The sequence below is a fragment of the Python bivittatus genome, unplaced genomic scaffold (genome assembly GCF_059951505.1).
Source record: "Python bivittatus isolate LINGU-HERP-01145 unplaced genomic scaffold, Pbiv_v1 ctg000850_np1212, whole genome shotgun sequence".
Lineage (NCBI taxonomy): Eukaryota > Metazoa > Chordata > Lepidosauria > Squamata > Pythonidae > Python > Python bivittatus.
Genome location: NW_028277112.1, coordinates 42,289,370 through 42,305,709, shown reverse-complemented (window position 1 = coordinate 42,305,709; position 16,340 = coordinate 42,289,370). Strand labels below are relative to the sequence as shown.

General features: G+C 35.6%; 1 protein-coding gene across 6 annotated transcripts in view; it reads right to left on the bottom strand.

Annotated features, from left to right (window-relative positions):
* The window catches only part of SMARCA2 (SWI/SNF related BAF chromatin remodeling complex subunit ATPase 2), a 120,576-nt gene that overhangs the window by 12,669 nt on the left and 91,567 nt on the right, over positions 1–16,340 (bottom strand). For all 6 annotated transcript variants that reach the window (XM_088130389.1, XM_088130390.1, XM_088130392.1 and 3 more), the window contains exons 28-29: positions 15,541–15,759; positions 8,260–8,477 (exon numbers count right to left, since the gene is read on the bottom strand). In XM_088130389.1, the coding sequence (XP_087986515.1) occupies positions 8,260–8,477; positions 15,541–15,759 (437 nt within the window). The remainder of the gene's footprint in view (positions 1–8,259; positions 8,478–15,540; positions 15,760–16,340) is intronic.

Sequence of the window (16,340 nt, the reverse complement as noted above, 5' to 3'; positions counted from 1 at the left end):
AAAAATCAAATTCTATATTTAGAACTTTATACATTTGACAGTTTTTGTTTCAGACTCTGTATTCATATTCATCTAATCTCAGTTTGAAAGGCAAAGTCAGATAGGCACCTGAATTTTACAGTCGATGGGTAATAGAACAGGATCTTTTAATACCTGAGCCTTATTCCTAGGAAATGCATGCTTAACAAAGCATTAAATGCAGTGAAGTGTGAGGTGCAATAAGGCACCATTAATGCCAACGGACATTCCATAATAAAAAGGAATGCTTTGATGTATGAAATGTGACCTACTCACTGTGCTAAGAGGCAGGTGCATGAGGAAAAAGAAATGGGGAAAGGGTCGATCCCTATCTTGAAGAAGTTGTTTTAGCCTGGAGTTTAGTTTACACTGTTCAAAGGTTAGAGAGCATTAACTACGAAGGCACTATTTTTGTTCAAACATTGTGAAATGTTTCCTCTTTCATTAGGGAAAATTTCTTTCAAAGCACGTGTGAAAATTTATTTGTGTGTACAAGTATCATACAACTCTCAGACATTAACATTCACTGGATAATTCCGGTCTAGTCACTCTGCTTCCACTCAGCCTGACTCATAGGTTACTGCTGTGGGAATAAAATGGAAATAGCAATAGTCTTCAAAACAGATGGATATCCACTATGTCTGAGCAATTCCTTGAAAGTGACAATTTATGGGACTTGGTCCTCTGGATGGCTGAATTGATTTTCCTGTGGGACCTCAACCTTTATGCTTAAATTTTGGGTCCATTATACCTGAAGATTACTTGGCACTATGATAACTGAGCTGTCCCAATATAATACTGCTTAACATGTATTTGAATACATTCTAGATTTGATCAGGTAGGCAATCTTGCAAATTTCCTATAACACAGTACGATTATTTCCTTTGAGAATTGGACTAATAGCACATATTCCTCTCTACATAGGTAAGAAGCCTATTAAGTTGGTTAAGGCTAAGTGGTAGATAATGGAGATCCTATTGTAAATTCAGATGGAAATTGACAAAAGCACTGTATGTATGTATGTGCTTAAGAAGAAAATTAGTGTAACTAGAAGCATTAAACACTGCAGCGGTTTATGTGGTTGTATTGCCTGAAAATCTCTGTGTGTTTAATATAGTTTAACTTGACTTACAACCATTTGTTCAGCGACTATTCGAAGTTATGAAGGCACTGAACAAAGGGACTTACGACCCGTGCCCGAAGTTACGGCTGCTGCAGTGCTCCCATAGTCACATGATCAAAATTTGGGGGCTTGGCAGCGCACCCACATTTACAACTGTGGGAGTGCTTCAACTCCCCCCACCTGTCTATCTCCCCCTTTGCCCTTTGGCTGCCCTGCACTCTGCCTTTTGGGATGGGAAACAGAGTCACCCCTGGAAGCCTCAGCTGCCCCAGCCTGCCCTTGCAAGCCGCAGAGCCCAGCAAGCATTTGTTCACCCAGCTACCTTCTCTCCAATTCCCTGGAGTTCTCCTTTTGCCTTTTACACCCAGCCGCCATGGCCGAAGCAGAAGTGCCTCACTGCCTTTGCTGCCTCCTTTTCGGACCCAGCTTCTCCAGCAAACCTTTCCTACACTTGGCTCCCTGAGAAGACTGCACTGTCTTTGGAAAAATGTGCTATCTTAAGAGAGTCTACAGAAAGACAGTGCAGCTTTCCAAAGGCTACAATGTCTGCAGCTAGGCACAAAAGGCGAAAGGTCGCTGTGGGGAGCTGGGAGAGAAGGCAGCTGGGCAAATAAATGTTTGCTGGGGCTTCCTGGGTGCTGCAGCTTGCAGGGGTGGGCTGGGGCAGCTGAGGCTTCCAGGAGTGGCTGCGGCTTTGTGCTGCACTGCAGTTCAGGGGCTTCTTGCAGCCCCTGTTCTGGGGCTGCTTCCTGCCCTGCAAGGCAGGGTACAGGGTGACCAAAAGGGCAGAGATGGGGGTTGTAAGTCAAGGACTACCTGTAACATCATTCACTATACCTCTTCATACCATTCTATTCTTGCCAACCATTCTTGTTTGCACCACATCAGTAAAGTGATTCGTACATTGCCTTTTCCTGTTTCAGCTTCTCAACTCTTTCTTTTTGAGGATCTCATAAAACTCCACCCACCCATCTCCTTCTCAGTTTTTTTCTTTCTCTTGACCCATTCACTCTTCATATATTTGTTTTGCAATGTCATTCACTCTCGGTATATTATCAAATCACTTCAGCAAACTTCTTTTGTACTGGTCATTCAGTTTTGTATTCAATCCATATTCATTCAGCACCCATTCATTCTTTATCCTATTTCTTCTCATTTTACCACCTAGCCTTTTTAAGTACTCTATTACAACTGTATTAATATTTCTATTTCTCATCACACACCCAACTTTCACTTCTAGAAACACGCTCACATAATGTGCAAGTGAGCAGAAGCAGGCTGTCATGCACAGCTATTTTCTCTTCTTGTAACAGTCATTCCTCACAGGAGATCACACATACATTATATTTCTATCAGTGTTTGTACTTCTTAGCATTTATCCATTAATTCTCCCATCTTTAATAAAAGTTCAACGAAGGGACACACAATCATCTACTTGCTCTTTTTTGCCATTTATGTATAACTTGCAATTGTTCACTTTATTTTCTCTTATCAAACAGTATTACCTTGGTCTTTCATGCAAGATACATGATTCTCATTGCATCGTACAATCTACCTAACATTTGCTGCAGATCATTTGGGTTCTCAGCCAACAATACAACATCATCTATATATAACGTACATGTTTTTCTCCATTCCCAACCAACACACTTTTAAGACAGCTGTTCCTTATAAATTTATCCATAAATACATTAAACAACCAGGTGGACATCACAGATCCTTGTCTTACTCCCTGATCCCGTTTGCTAGGCATTTCATCTATTTTTTAATGCATACTTTATTTCTACGATTGATTACTTATCACATCCAGCAGCCAACCAACTCCATATTTATGCAAAATTTTGCATAATTCAAAACCATTCTTTTATCGTATGATTTTTCTAAATCAACTTATGTGAGATAAACCTTCTCAATAAACGATTGAAGTGCAAAAATCTAATCTTACCCTGCTATACTGCTCTTCCCACAGTTTATTCTCATCTCTTATACCCTTTTAATTAAAATTCTGCCAAGTGCCTTCCTAACTTCCCTATAGTCTTTGCATTTACTCTTACTGACTTTCCCTTTGCACAGAGGAACAACAGCATTATTCCAATCATCAGGTATGGATTAGATCTTGGTGCACACCTTAACAAGTTGTAAGTCATTCCATAAGCAAACCATTTCCATATTTAATGTTTCTTCAGTTAGACTATCTGCACCTGCAGTCTTACCATTTTTGACAATCTCACAGCATTTATTACCTTTTCATCATTTTTTCTTGAACACTAATATTTAAAATATTTGCTTCAATTCCATTCTTGACATCACTATCATTCTCATTATAAACCTCTAAAATACTCTATCTAGCATTCCCCCAGTTGTTGTTTCATGACTTTTATTTTTAATTTCATTCACTCTTCTGAAAGCTCCTTGTTTAACCCTCTTCACCCACTCCCAGACAATATTTTATCTCCATCAAAATCTCATGGCATCTTCTCTTTTTCATTTAACCTTTCGACTATATTCTTACATCCTCATTTTTTACAGTAATCTCTCTCTTTTGTGTATTTTTTTCTCATCTACAGCTTATTTTTATTCCTCTTCAGCAGAAAACATGTCTTTCATATCTTCCATTAGTAGACTATTCTGTGACTTTCTGTAATATAATTCTTTTCACTGTGTTCCAAGCAAATTTCAAGTCCAATTTTCTTAGTTCCACTTTCCATTCACTCTATTAGGAATTTAATCTATCCTCCAATATTTCTTCATACAAGACTCACATTTTATCTTCCTGCAGTTATTCTTTCACTCTAGTTTCTCTGACAGCTCTCCTTCTCTTCCGTGTCTTTTTCTACAATATTGACTCTTGATAGACTAAAATCTGGTATGTCTCACATTTAAAACTTCTCATAATACTTACAGACTTCACTAATTCTCTTAATCTTTCATCATAAATAATCAAATCCATCATGCTTTCATATTTATTTTCATTATTTTAAATTATGCTTAAATCATGTATTTTAAACAAGATCTTTTCCTAAGCAGATATTCACTAACTATTCTCATTCATACTTGGATCTCTGAATGGCCAATAATTTTTTTCTGTAATATCTTATCTTGTTCCTACCCATCCATTTATGTAAATTATCCAGAGAATTTTTTTCCCTTGGATTACATTTGTTCAGAATATTGTGCAATTTCCCCTAAATTCATATTCGATTTTTCCACTGGAGCATAACATGCAACTAACCTATGAATTCCTACTTTTGTACATACTGTACCCACAACAACCTACATTGTACCAATTCATCCTTTTTGATTTGTATTTTAGGCATTCTATTCATAATTAAATCTCCAGCTACACTTCCCTGGATGAATTCATTAATTCCTCTCCATGAGATCAGATCACTTTTATTCATATCTATTATATTCTTTTCCTTTAAGTTTCCCAGACATGCAATATATTCTTTCTTTTCAATTCATTATTTATGCTTATTACAATATATTCCTCCTACATTCAAAGTCACAATCTTTGTTGTAATCAAAACCAGATGGGGCAACAGATACTGATCACTACCTATCATGGTTTTGGTTAAGTGAAGTTCATATAATGCTATTAATATCAAGAAAATATAGACTAAGTTACCAGCCAAGCCATGGTTATTTGCAGCGTTTCCGTGATCACTATGTCACAAGCACAACCAAAGCTCACTTTTACCCAAGCATGCTTTTAAGCAAAGAAACCTAACTTGCACAATTTGAAGAATGGAACATCATTCATAGACTGCATGTTCTGAATTCTGCAATGCAGTTCTTAGGCAAACAACTTGTGTTACAGTTCCAGCAAAAATATATATTTGGGTAATTTATACAAATTATGAAATTAAGAAAACTTTACATAAAATGGGTATAAAATAAATATATTTTTGTTATTTTAATGCCACTTACAGAGTGGTGCAGAAGGAAATCAGATAAAGTAAACTTATGACTAAATAAATATGAAATGGTCACATGCCAAAAATATGCTGATTTGTCCATCCCTGTTGATCCTGTTTAGGATTACAGCTGAAATCAGTTTAATGATTTCACACTGAGTCATCCTGCAACTTGTGAAAACTAGAGTTCAGTGTACTGATGTATTATTTTATGTTATAGAAAATGTTGATTACAATATCAAACACTTTTTAAAATTTATTGAAGTCATTTCACTAGACTCATTTACCATCCAGAATTATTGAACAGTTTTGCCAAAAGCTCTCATTTGGAGACTTCACTCTGTTCTACAACAGATTTGCAAGAGTTAACCCAATTGGTAAAATTCTGTTCTCATGAAAACCAGCAAAAATCCCCTGGTAAGAGCTTGCTTGTTACTGATCAACCAGCACAACAGAATGAGTTATTTCACCCACAGGTTATTTTCACCCACATAGCTCATTGTGGTACCATTTTTTAAAAAAAGTTTCTATAGAAAAGAGGCAAAAAACAAGAATATCAATTCCTTAAATACATATAAATAACTTTTGTAACACTATCCCAAAGATGGATTTTGGAGAATCTCAAATAAAAGCCAACTTAAATAAACCCAGCTAGCTCACTCTGGCAAATCACTATTAATAAGAATGTTCTAAATGCATAGCAGATAGTGCTTTGCATAAAATAATTTTTACGATTTCTATGCTCTGTGATATCTATGGTCAGAAAACTGCATTAACAGTGAAGCTAGTAATGGAAAACAAAATTCCCTCAATGGCAGCAAGCCCATTATTAGTAAATTTTCCCAGTTTATTTATCTATTTATATGTGCATACGTGTACATACACACACACACACAGCCTCAAAAAAGTATTGTATGTGCAAAAAGTTTCCTTGGGTTTAAATTAGGTTGTGATGGCCAACAGATCTGCACAGTGGTCCGTGTAGTTTATACAACCTTGAATAGGACCCAGAAACTTCTGCAACATGCTTTGGTGCCACAGTGGACATGTAAATGTTTTTGGAAAAGTTAATGTGAAAGGTTCAAAAATCCACTGCAGAAACTTATCCTAGGCAGAGTCAAGTAGCAAAGCAGATCTCAATGTTTCAGAGGTGTCACTGAAAACCCTAAACCATTCCATTATTTCTGTGTTAGTTAAAAAGAATTCTTACTTAAGTAAACTTGATCAAAATCTGGAAAGGGAGATACTGAGATTGTAGTCTTAAAGAACCATGCACTTCATGTTCTGTACAAGGCTGCTTGAATGGTGCACAGAGCACAAAATATTGTGCTTGATCTGGGAAAGTCATGTGAAATATTTAGAAGGGAGCCTTGCTCAGGTCACAGAGGTTTCCTCTAAAAGCTCCCCTTCTTCACACACCCAATTCATAGAGATCTGCTGAAAGGAACTACATCAGACCTATCTCTAGTTTTTGCACAGTACACTTTGAGGAATATCTAAAGAAGAAAGAGCAGAAAGGACCTCTTCTGAGTTAAAATTTAGCTACTGTTCCAAACATTACTGCTCCTAGAGCTGAATTTAAAAGGGGCAGCTTTATTGGCTTGCCTCCTAAGAATCATCCTCTTGTAGCTACATAGCCAAATATATGGGGTGGAAACTTGCTTTTGATTCCTTTACATTCTGCCTTGATTTTGCCCTGCTATTTTCCTTGTATCATATTGTATGCATGCGAAACAGCTGTGGGAGATGGGCAGTCCCTCACATCTCCTTAGTGCCTGAGCCATGCTACTCCAAGATACAAAGTTGACTAAAGTGTCACAGCACCTTCTTCACAGTTATGAGAGAAGTCCTAAATCAATGCTCAGAGGAAAATAATGCAATGCTATGCAAGATATCATTCTCCAGTACTGAGAACCTGTTTGCAGATATGCAATGATTACTGAAAATGTACCCTACCAGCTCTTGGGGAATGGGAGAAGGGCCAACTGTTTTCCCAGCAAAGGTACAATGCTTCAGAAGCTTCTAATCTGACCTCACAATTAAAAGACTAAAAATATGTCTCCTAATAATTCCAAGAGAATTTGTTTTTAAAAGTAAAAACAAATAAACAAACTTTGTTGAGTGCTCCCAAGAATTCTGTCTTCCAGAACTAAGTCTACTTAAAAATGTGTCAGACTAGTCTATTTTTCTTTAAAGGGAGATAAATAATTTTTAGAATTCACTATTTAGACCAAGAATACACATCCTGTTGGCTCAAGCTTAGTGTGATACATTGAAGGCTACACCCAAAAAGTGGCTAGGCCAAGGTCTATGATGGAGGAATTAAGGGTGAAATGGGTGCCCTGACTGCCTCCATTGCAAGTCCTGATATCTTGCTGGCATAAATAAAATGAGAATGCCTGACTATTGTGCTCAAAATACAATAATATAACCAAAAGGGCAATTATTCTTTTATCCCTGTTTTTTGTTGCATTTTATTTTCATTATTTCATTATTTTATTTATTTGAACACTGCTTACACTTGCAGAGTTCCCAATACATAATAATAATGCCACTGGTGTTTCAAGGATCCTACTAAATCTATTGCTAGCTATGCAAAAGTTCCAAGTCTTTCTTTATGAAGTTCCCAGGAGAAGCTTCAACATTCACTTTCTGAACCATTACTGTGTGAGAGAGAAAAAAAACCTTATTCTTTTGAGAAAAACTTTTATATGGATGAATTATGAAACTATTATTTAAGTAGTACAACTTTTCTCTATAACTTTATATGGATGGCAACCTGCTTATTTTGACTGAAACAAACTTACTTCCTTCTCTACCTATCCATCCACAAACATACATGCATACATGTGCACACATTTATATTCCCATTTTAGGACAATGCCACAAATACTTATCTTGAATTCACAAGCAGTGGTATGAGAATTTACCCAAATGTATGTCTTTCCAAATATGTTTGTGTGTGTGTGTGTGTACACATGCATGTTTATATATGCATGTATGCGTGTGTGTGTGTGTGTATGAATTCTTTTACATTACAAATCTTACATTAAATCTTCCAATTTAACGAGGGTTTTATATGAAGCAAATTTCTAGGATTCTATGCAAGAGCACCTGAATGTCAAACTGATGATGAAAATTTGGAAAATACAATTTGTTCCAAAGAAAATAAAGTGCTGATTAAGAAAAACACTATCTTACCTATCTTTATAATTGATCACAGTATCAATTATGGCATTCATTTGCTTTGTCAGTTTAGGTGGATTGGGTGACAATTTTTCAGCTGGAGGTCTTCCTCTCCTCTTTTTTGCCTTCTCACCATCTTCTTTGCCTGAGTCCTTGTCCACATTTCTTCTCCTTTTACGTTTTTTAAGCCGAACTTCCTCTTCCATTTCTTCCAAGTTGCCGTCTTCAATTGCCTATTAATTAGGAAAACAGAAAAAATATACATAAACATGTAAAGATGCACAGAATAAATATATACTAAATGAAGTCTAAATGGTACAACCAACCTTGCAGTGTTTATGAGCTGAACAGTTTATAAGTGCAAGTTAAACAAAAGAATTTTAGGTACAATCAATAGGACTGTCTTTAAGAACACAGTAATACCACTGTCCCCAAGTAATCTGATTATACCCAGCAGAGAGGAAGGTCAACCCCAAAAGGTCTTTGTTGCTACAACAGTACACACTCAATAAAGTCATGATCCATTTAATTCTTTAAAACAATTACATTCATATATCATTTTTAATGTATGTTTATACACAGGGCAATTTCAACAAAGCAAAACAAAAATTCCTTCAAAATACATTCACACACATTCCCCCTTTTGCAAAGGAGTTTTCAAACAGAACCTCTAAATGTCTCAGTATTATACATCTAAAACACTACCACATTTTTACCTAATATAATGCCTACTCACAATGCAGAAGTAGCAGACAATGCATTGATATATAAAGAATAATAGCATTATGGGGTAAGGAAGAAACAACACAATTCAAACACATCCAGGCAACATATACTAGTTTAAAATTTACCTGCAAACATGAACCTTAAATCACAGCCAACAACATTATACAGTGACAGAGTGAAAATTGCTACAAAACCAGATCTGATTTAAAAGAAATTGTTCACACTCTCAGGAATATATATGACAATCAGGGAATCTGAACTTTTTTAAAAGAAAAAAAAAACCAGAGGAAAAAAGCCAGAGATGTGGGTAGTTCTGTTTCATAAACAGCTTAAAATTAACAAGGTGTTGGAGAAAAGAAAAAACACACTACCCTGATTTTTTTTTAAATAAATCACATCAGCCTTTATGATGCTTTCTCAAAACATAAATGTTGACACTGTCCTTTTGCTTCCCTGTATTACCAAAGATACATAAAAATGCTAATAAATCCTTTTTCTGAACTGAAAGAGCTCTAATCATAAGGCAATTACCTTCATTTTTCCACAGCACCAAACATGGCTAATATTTATGATCATGTGAGTGTAACAATCAATATACAAAGAGTGATTACATCCCAGACACAATTTCTTTCACTTGGGTATGTTCCTTGCAAAACGTTTTGTGCATAAACCTGGTGCACCAAACAAAACAGGCTGGCATGTTAAAAATGCCAGTGAGATTTCACTATCTGTTTCTTATTCATCCTTCGATGTGCAAATCCAACGAACAAACATGAACATAGAATCCTGAGGGAGAGACTGTAACCCAGGCCTTAATAATCAAAAGACAATTTCCATCATGCTTCCACAGCGTTCACCTAACCACTATGAAGCAGCTTAAGATCTGATGAGTTAAGTGGGAGAAAAGAAAGAAAGAAAGAAAGAAAGAAAGAAAGAAAGAAAGAAAGAAAGAAAGAAAGAAAGAAAGAAAGAAAGAATGAATATATATATATATATATATATATATATATATACACACACACACACACACACACACAAATTCATTAATATTCATTTGGCTAAAGCAGGACACCCACTACACACGACAGCAGCTACTGAAGATTATGCAAAAGAAACTGTTCTGCAAATCTTGGAAGCTAGAAATTCTAATAATAAATACAGCATGCAAGGCTGTCAACAGTTAATGTTATCGCTTCTCCTTAAGCACTCATTTGTACACAGAAAAACACAGAGAACATCAGCTTTTGATGTGTTACACACCTACACATGCCTGTGATGTAGTTCTACTGAATCTTCAAGACGGCAATGAAAAAGGATATTTACCTTACCACTATCAGCAGGCCGGCTATCGGAAATCACAGTTAGTGGGGATAAAATTAACAAGCCAGCAAAGCAGCGAGCTGCTAGTCTCTTCATCAGCTGATCAGGAAAAAAAAGAGAGCTGGGGAAAGGCTATGTTTTCATATACAAGTAATTTTATTTTACTGAAAATGCAATACTGAAAGGAATGTAGATACTCAAATCTGCTGTTTCATTCTACAACCTACCACAAGGCCCAAAGCCTTCTTCCTTCAGCCTCTTTAATATTGACAACTAGTTATCATATTTTCCCATTATTATTCCAGGAACTCAAATAAAAAAATATTTTTGGCAGAGTAATTATTGATTCCTGGAAGCATTTTAATTATAGTATCAATATTTTAAAACCCCACATATATGAATATATACTTTTTAAAAAAGCAAAACAATGAAGTGTGTATTTTAAAGCTGTATTGCACACAAGGCTGTTCATTATTTTCTGGCAATTTTAATTTACTGGGATTGTTTTAAATACCATTCCCCCCCTTCCTTTTTTTAACCTTCCTAGATTAACATGCTTTTGGAAATGATTTTTTCTAATTAAAGAAATGAAATGATCTATTTTTTGTATTCTCCCTGCTCACAGATATAAGCATACTGCTGGTCTAATATTTCCATATGCTATATCTGCTTGAATTTGCTGGTAATCTATTAGTATTTTTTTTTAATCCAGGAAAAATATTACAATTGAGATTACTGATTTTCATAAATATGCCTATTATAGATTTTTGTGTGTTTTATAATTTTGTGAATAGCAGATAAATGCTGCTAAATTATTTATGAAAAATGATTTTTTAAAAAACTGCAATAATTTGAATGAAAAATATTAGGTGAAAAAATAGATTCCCTGCAGTTTGTGAATGATTCATGAACATTCCTATATTATTTTCATCAAATTAAAGTCCTGATGTACCAAGTGTATAACTTTATTCAGATGAGGTGACACCCAATTTTAATTTGTGATTTGTTGATGTTGTATTAATTACTTGGACAGTCAATTTAAACTTTTTAAAACTGACAAAATGTAAATGAACATATGTAGTCTTCTTAATGTGACACCATTTCACGTATTCTATAGTCTACAAACCCTGTATTTTATTAATGTGCCTCATAAGAATCTACATTATTTTTCTGAAATAGATGCCATAGTGCATGATTACAAATTTTTAATAACACTAGGTTTCCATCCAGCATACTGTGACTAAATGTCTATTTCTGCAGTAAAACTTTCTTTTCTTCTCCCTGCACCCTCAAAATCTTTCCCAGATCATATAATATTTTTCTCCAAAACAGACTGGAGTGGTACATGGGGACTGACATTGCTGGATTTCACTAATATTAATGAAACTAGTCCTAGAACTACTTATATATCTGATACAATGACATGTAATTGGCATCAATAAAACAGAGTTGCAGCATACCCCCCACTTCTACTGTTTCAAAGCAACACAAACAAATCTGTGTTGTAAACCAGGCTGAGAAGATGTATCTCACATTAAATGGTGAAAAGCAGCAAACTGTCACTTATTTATATATTTTTGATTGGAAAGAGATGGAAGCTGCCATTTGGTGGCGGTTGTTTTTTTACTTAAGCTAAAAACTGTCTGTAGTTGTAGAAAGCAGTTGGTTACAAATACTAACCCAACCCTTACCTAAAATGCTGTTATCCACAGAGACAGCTACTTCTAAAATTCACACCAGTCAGATAACAATTGTGTCCAAGTGTAGAAAACAATTATTTCTTATCAACTGAAACTGCTAACTACTTACTTATCACCTAAGCATATTTTACATTAGCAGCATTTTTGTTAAAATGGGGTAGGAAAAAAAGACGCCTTGGGGGCTTTATAGCACAAACATGTTTGTTTATTACTAAATTCATTTCCCACTTACCTAAGTTTATTCCCACAACAGCAACCCCATGAAGCAGGTTGGTTAAGAGAAAGTAAGGGACCCCAAATCACATAGTGCTATGTTAAGTGGAAACTTGAACCTGAGTCTCCTTGGCCCAAATCCACTATTCTGCTACACTGGTTTTTAGTATAATTAGATTAACTCAATTCTTTTAAAACAAAGTAATCAAAAGTGAATCATCCAGAATCCTTCTCATCTATGGGTGGCTAGGAACCTGTCAGACCTTTCAGGTAGGCCAGGTCAGGAAATAGATTCCACAAGGACTACTGGAATTCTACTTTATTGCTGCAGTGTATAATAAGAGAATCTTGGAAGTCTGATAAAGTTTCTCTCTCCTCCACTCTCATAGCAAAGAAAATCAGGGTAGGGCAATCTTGAGTTTTTCTCTCTCACCTTCTATACTCTTTCAGGACTAAGCTGATGTTTATGTAACTGTTCTTGCTTTGCTTCTTCAAGATTATCTCTGTATTCCTCTACAGAACCCTGGTTTCAAGTGATTAAATCACTTCCCATACCACAACTTATTTATGTTAAATATGCAAACGACTGCTCCCCAAATATGGAACATATTCCTTTGTAATCTGAATATAGTCCCCAGTCTGTTTTTATATCTATGCATTTTAATCTGGTTTTTCAGTGTTAAGTATTATTTTAGCCTACACGTATTTTACATACATACATAGGGTATGCATTTTAATTATTTTGCTATCTTTTAAAAATATTTATTGTATTGTGGTACTCCTGTTTGGAAAGAAAGGTGGGTATAAAAATTAATCAATAGATACTCCAGTAAATCTGCAAAATATTTTCCTGAAAGTATATATGATTGAGATTATTATTATTATTATTATTAGTAGTAGTAGTAGTAGTATTAGTAGCAGCAGCAGCAGTTAATGTGCCATTTATAGTTAATGTGCCATAAGACATCCACAGGTTGTTTTGATTCTACAATCATATATGGGTATCATGAAATGAAGAAATTTTGCATCTATTATTTATTTGTATATCAAATTTCTAAGGCAGCCCAATTCCATAATAACTCTGGGTGGAGTACAACATTAAAAATAATTCACAACAATGTAACTACTTTCTATCAATTTTTCTAGAAGTCTGTTTGTTATTAACATTCTTTCTGAGATAAACCTTAATTACAAATGAATAAATACAACAGCTTTTGGAAGCTGAAACTAATATTAAGTTTAAGCCTGCTTTCCTGCACAGTGATCAGACAAACAGCAATCCATGTTGTTAGCCCATAAAGATCACCACTACGAAAACTTTATCATATATAGCAGTTTTCAGCAGGAAGCATGCATTCCCATTAATTATACAGCCATCTACATTTTCTAAGATCAGGGAGAAATTTTATTTCCATTCTTTTCAGGTTTTTCATAAATATATATATTATGCATATAGAATGGCAATATCTAACTGGTGTTAACACTGGGAAACTAAAAAAAACCAAAACAAAACAGATTAGGTGCAAGACTTTGTTGTTCTGAGGCTAGGCACACATTTTTCATATAAATCTCCCAAGTAAAATCTCTGGTTTCTCCAGAGTAAGGGTGAGAAAGACTAAATTCTTCAGAATAAACTGTAAGAGATCTTAGTAGATAGTGATATATAGTCCAGCAATGAAGGGAGGGATAACCCTGAAGTAGACAGACCACAATTACATTTTTTAAAAGGCAGCTTCCTATGTGCCTAAGGGATGACAAGAATTACCACCGTATAGGTGAGCAAGTATTAGCTGAGCTTGCAAGCAGCTATTTTTCAAATCATTTTGGATCCAGCCCACCATTTCTGGAATCCTGCCATGTAGGTCAATTCTATCTATGTGCCAAGTGAAAACGCTGCTTTTTAGTTTGGCACATATATCCTTGATAACTTCTAAATATTTTAATAGCTAGCATTTCTTGTCTTTTATTCAACCTCTGAGAAGAGTTAATTTTTCTTAGGGTTATAATTTTGTTGAAATTCTCCCCATATCAATCAGGCAATCTATATCAAGCACCCAGTCTACCCCAAGCAAGCAAACCCCAGATGTTCCATCACATGCACACAATTGACAGGCAAGAGCATTTGGGTATATTCCAAATGACAAAGATTCTCTGAAGAATTAAAACATCTGGTAAGACAAGGATATAAATCTTCATGGCTCATTGCAAATGTTCATTTCCAGGCATATTTTTGGATCTCAGGATTATTTAGCAGGGATAAGATAATGGAAACACAGAGAGAATGCCTTTTCAAACTTCTAAAGATATATTTACTCATTTCCTCAGTAAGTCTTATTGTAATAATGGTTCTTTATATCACAAGAAATTGCATCCAATTAAGAGATGTAACTTATTATGTGTGATATAGTACAAGATCCAAGCAGAGACATTTCCGATTGTTGTTCGCCGCCCAGAGTTGCTTCGGTGAGATGGGTGGCTATATAAATTTGCTAAATAAATAAATAAACAAGCAAGCAAACAGACATTACAAATATAATACCTTCTTTGTTCACCTTTGAACAACTATGTGAGTCAGTTGAAAACTACTGAACTTAATTGCAGTAGGGAGACTTCTTGCTAGACCAAGTTATTATTTGTCAGCATACTCATAACCAATTATTCCATCTAACAGGAATTTCTTACCATAAGCACAACAACAAAATAGCCCATCCAAAGGCAAGAGTAAGGTTTTTTCATATCTGCATCCAGATACAGATATAGGTAGATATAGATATACACACACACACACACATACATATACACACACCACACAAACTCATATACAGGCAGGGAATTAACATGAAAAGATATGTACTCTGAAACATGTATCCTTGACTCTCCCTGCCTAAAGAAGATGTGATGAACATTTAAGTCCTCTGGTCCCTTTGAAGCTCAACATTTTAGTGGAGAAAGAAAGAAATGGGAAAATATTCCTCCAATCCTAATTCATCACTCCTTTATCAACTCTTTAAATTACTGAAGGGGCAAAGTCCCTAACAGAATAAGTATCTTGAAGTAAAGGAAAACTCCTACTCCACTAGCTCAAATGCCCCCTTCTCAACCATCCTGTGCATTGGTTGCTGCCCTCCCCACCTCCCAACACCACTCAATTTAGAGCTAGACAAGCAACTTTCTGCTCATTAAATCCAAAACCTCAGAGCTCAGCAATTTCAGTACTATCGGGGGGGGGGGAGATTTCCCTAATTACTTGTTCATCCCAAGGGACAATTTCATTTTATTCTCCAATCTGTATTCCTGTATCTCATAATTAATATAGAAAAGAATAAACTCTACATACCCTTAACCACTGTTTTTCAGTCAAAGCATCACTGTAGTCCACATCCCTACGCTGACGGGACCCTCTCCCAAATATTTTTTCCTCTTCTTCTTCGCATGTAAGCCTTTCAACTTCAGCATCATCTTTGATTATCCAAGATGGCAACTCATCTTCCTCCATCAAGCGTGGTTTGCGTTTTGGATTTCGAGCATCCTCCCTGCGCCTATCCATGTCCATTCGCTGTAGAAGTAATAAATATGATAGTTAAGAAAGCTACTAGCAAAATGAATGCTTAGATTTTCTCAATAAAATTATCTGCCATGAATAGCTTAGCAAATGACAAAACATGGATTCTGCAACATCATGAACTAGAATTATCTGCTGAACAGGAAATGCAATTAAACAGCCTCTCTGAAAAGCATGTCTTAAATATAGTAAGCTATATACATCAGCTATTCTATTTTAGACAAAATGGGATCACCAAGACACAAGAGGGAGTTATCAGGATGACTGAGGAATAAGGTTTGCAGAACTACAAAAGGTCCTTCAGCAACAGATTTCTCTTATTTGTATACAGGTAGTCGTTGCTTAATGACCACAATAGGGACTGGAAAATTCATCATTAAATGGGGTGGTCGTTAAGCGAGGCATCACATGACTGTACCCAATTTTATGACTTTTTTTGCAGCGGTCGTTAAGTGAATCATGTGGTTCCCATTGATTTTGCTTGCTGGAAGCCAGCTGGGAAAGTAAAAAATGGTGATCACATGACCCTGGGACGTTGCAACTATCGTAAGTGCGAGCTGGTTGCGAAGCGCCCA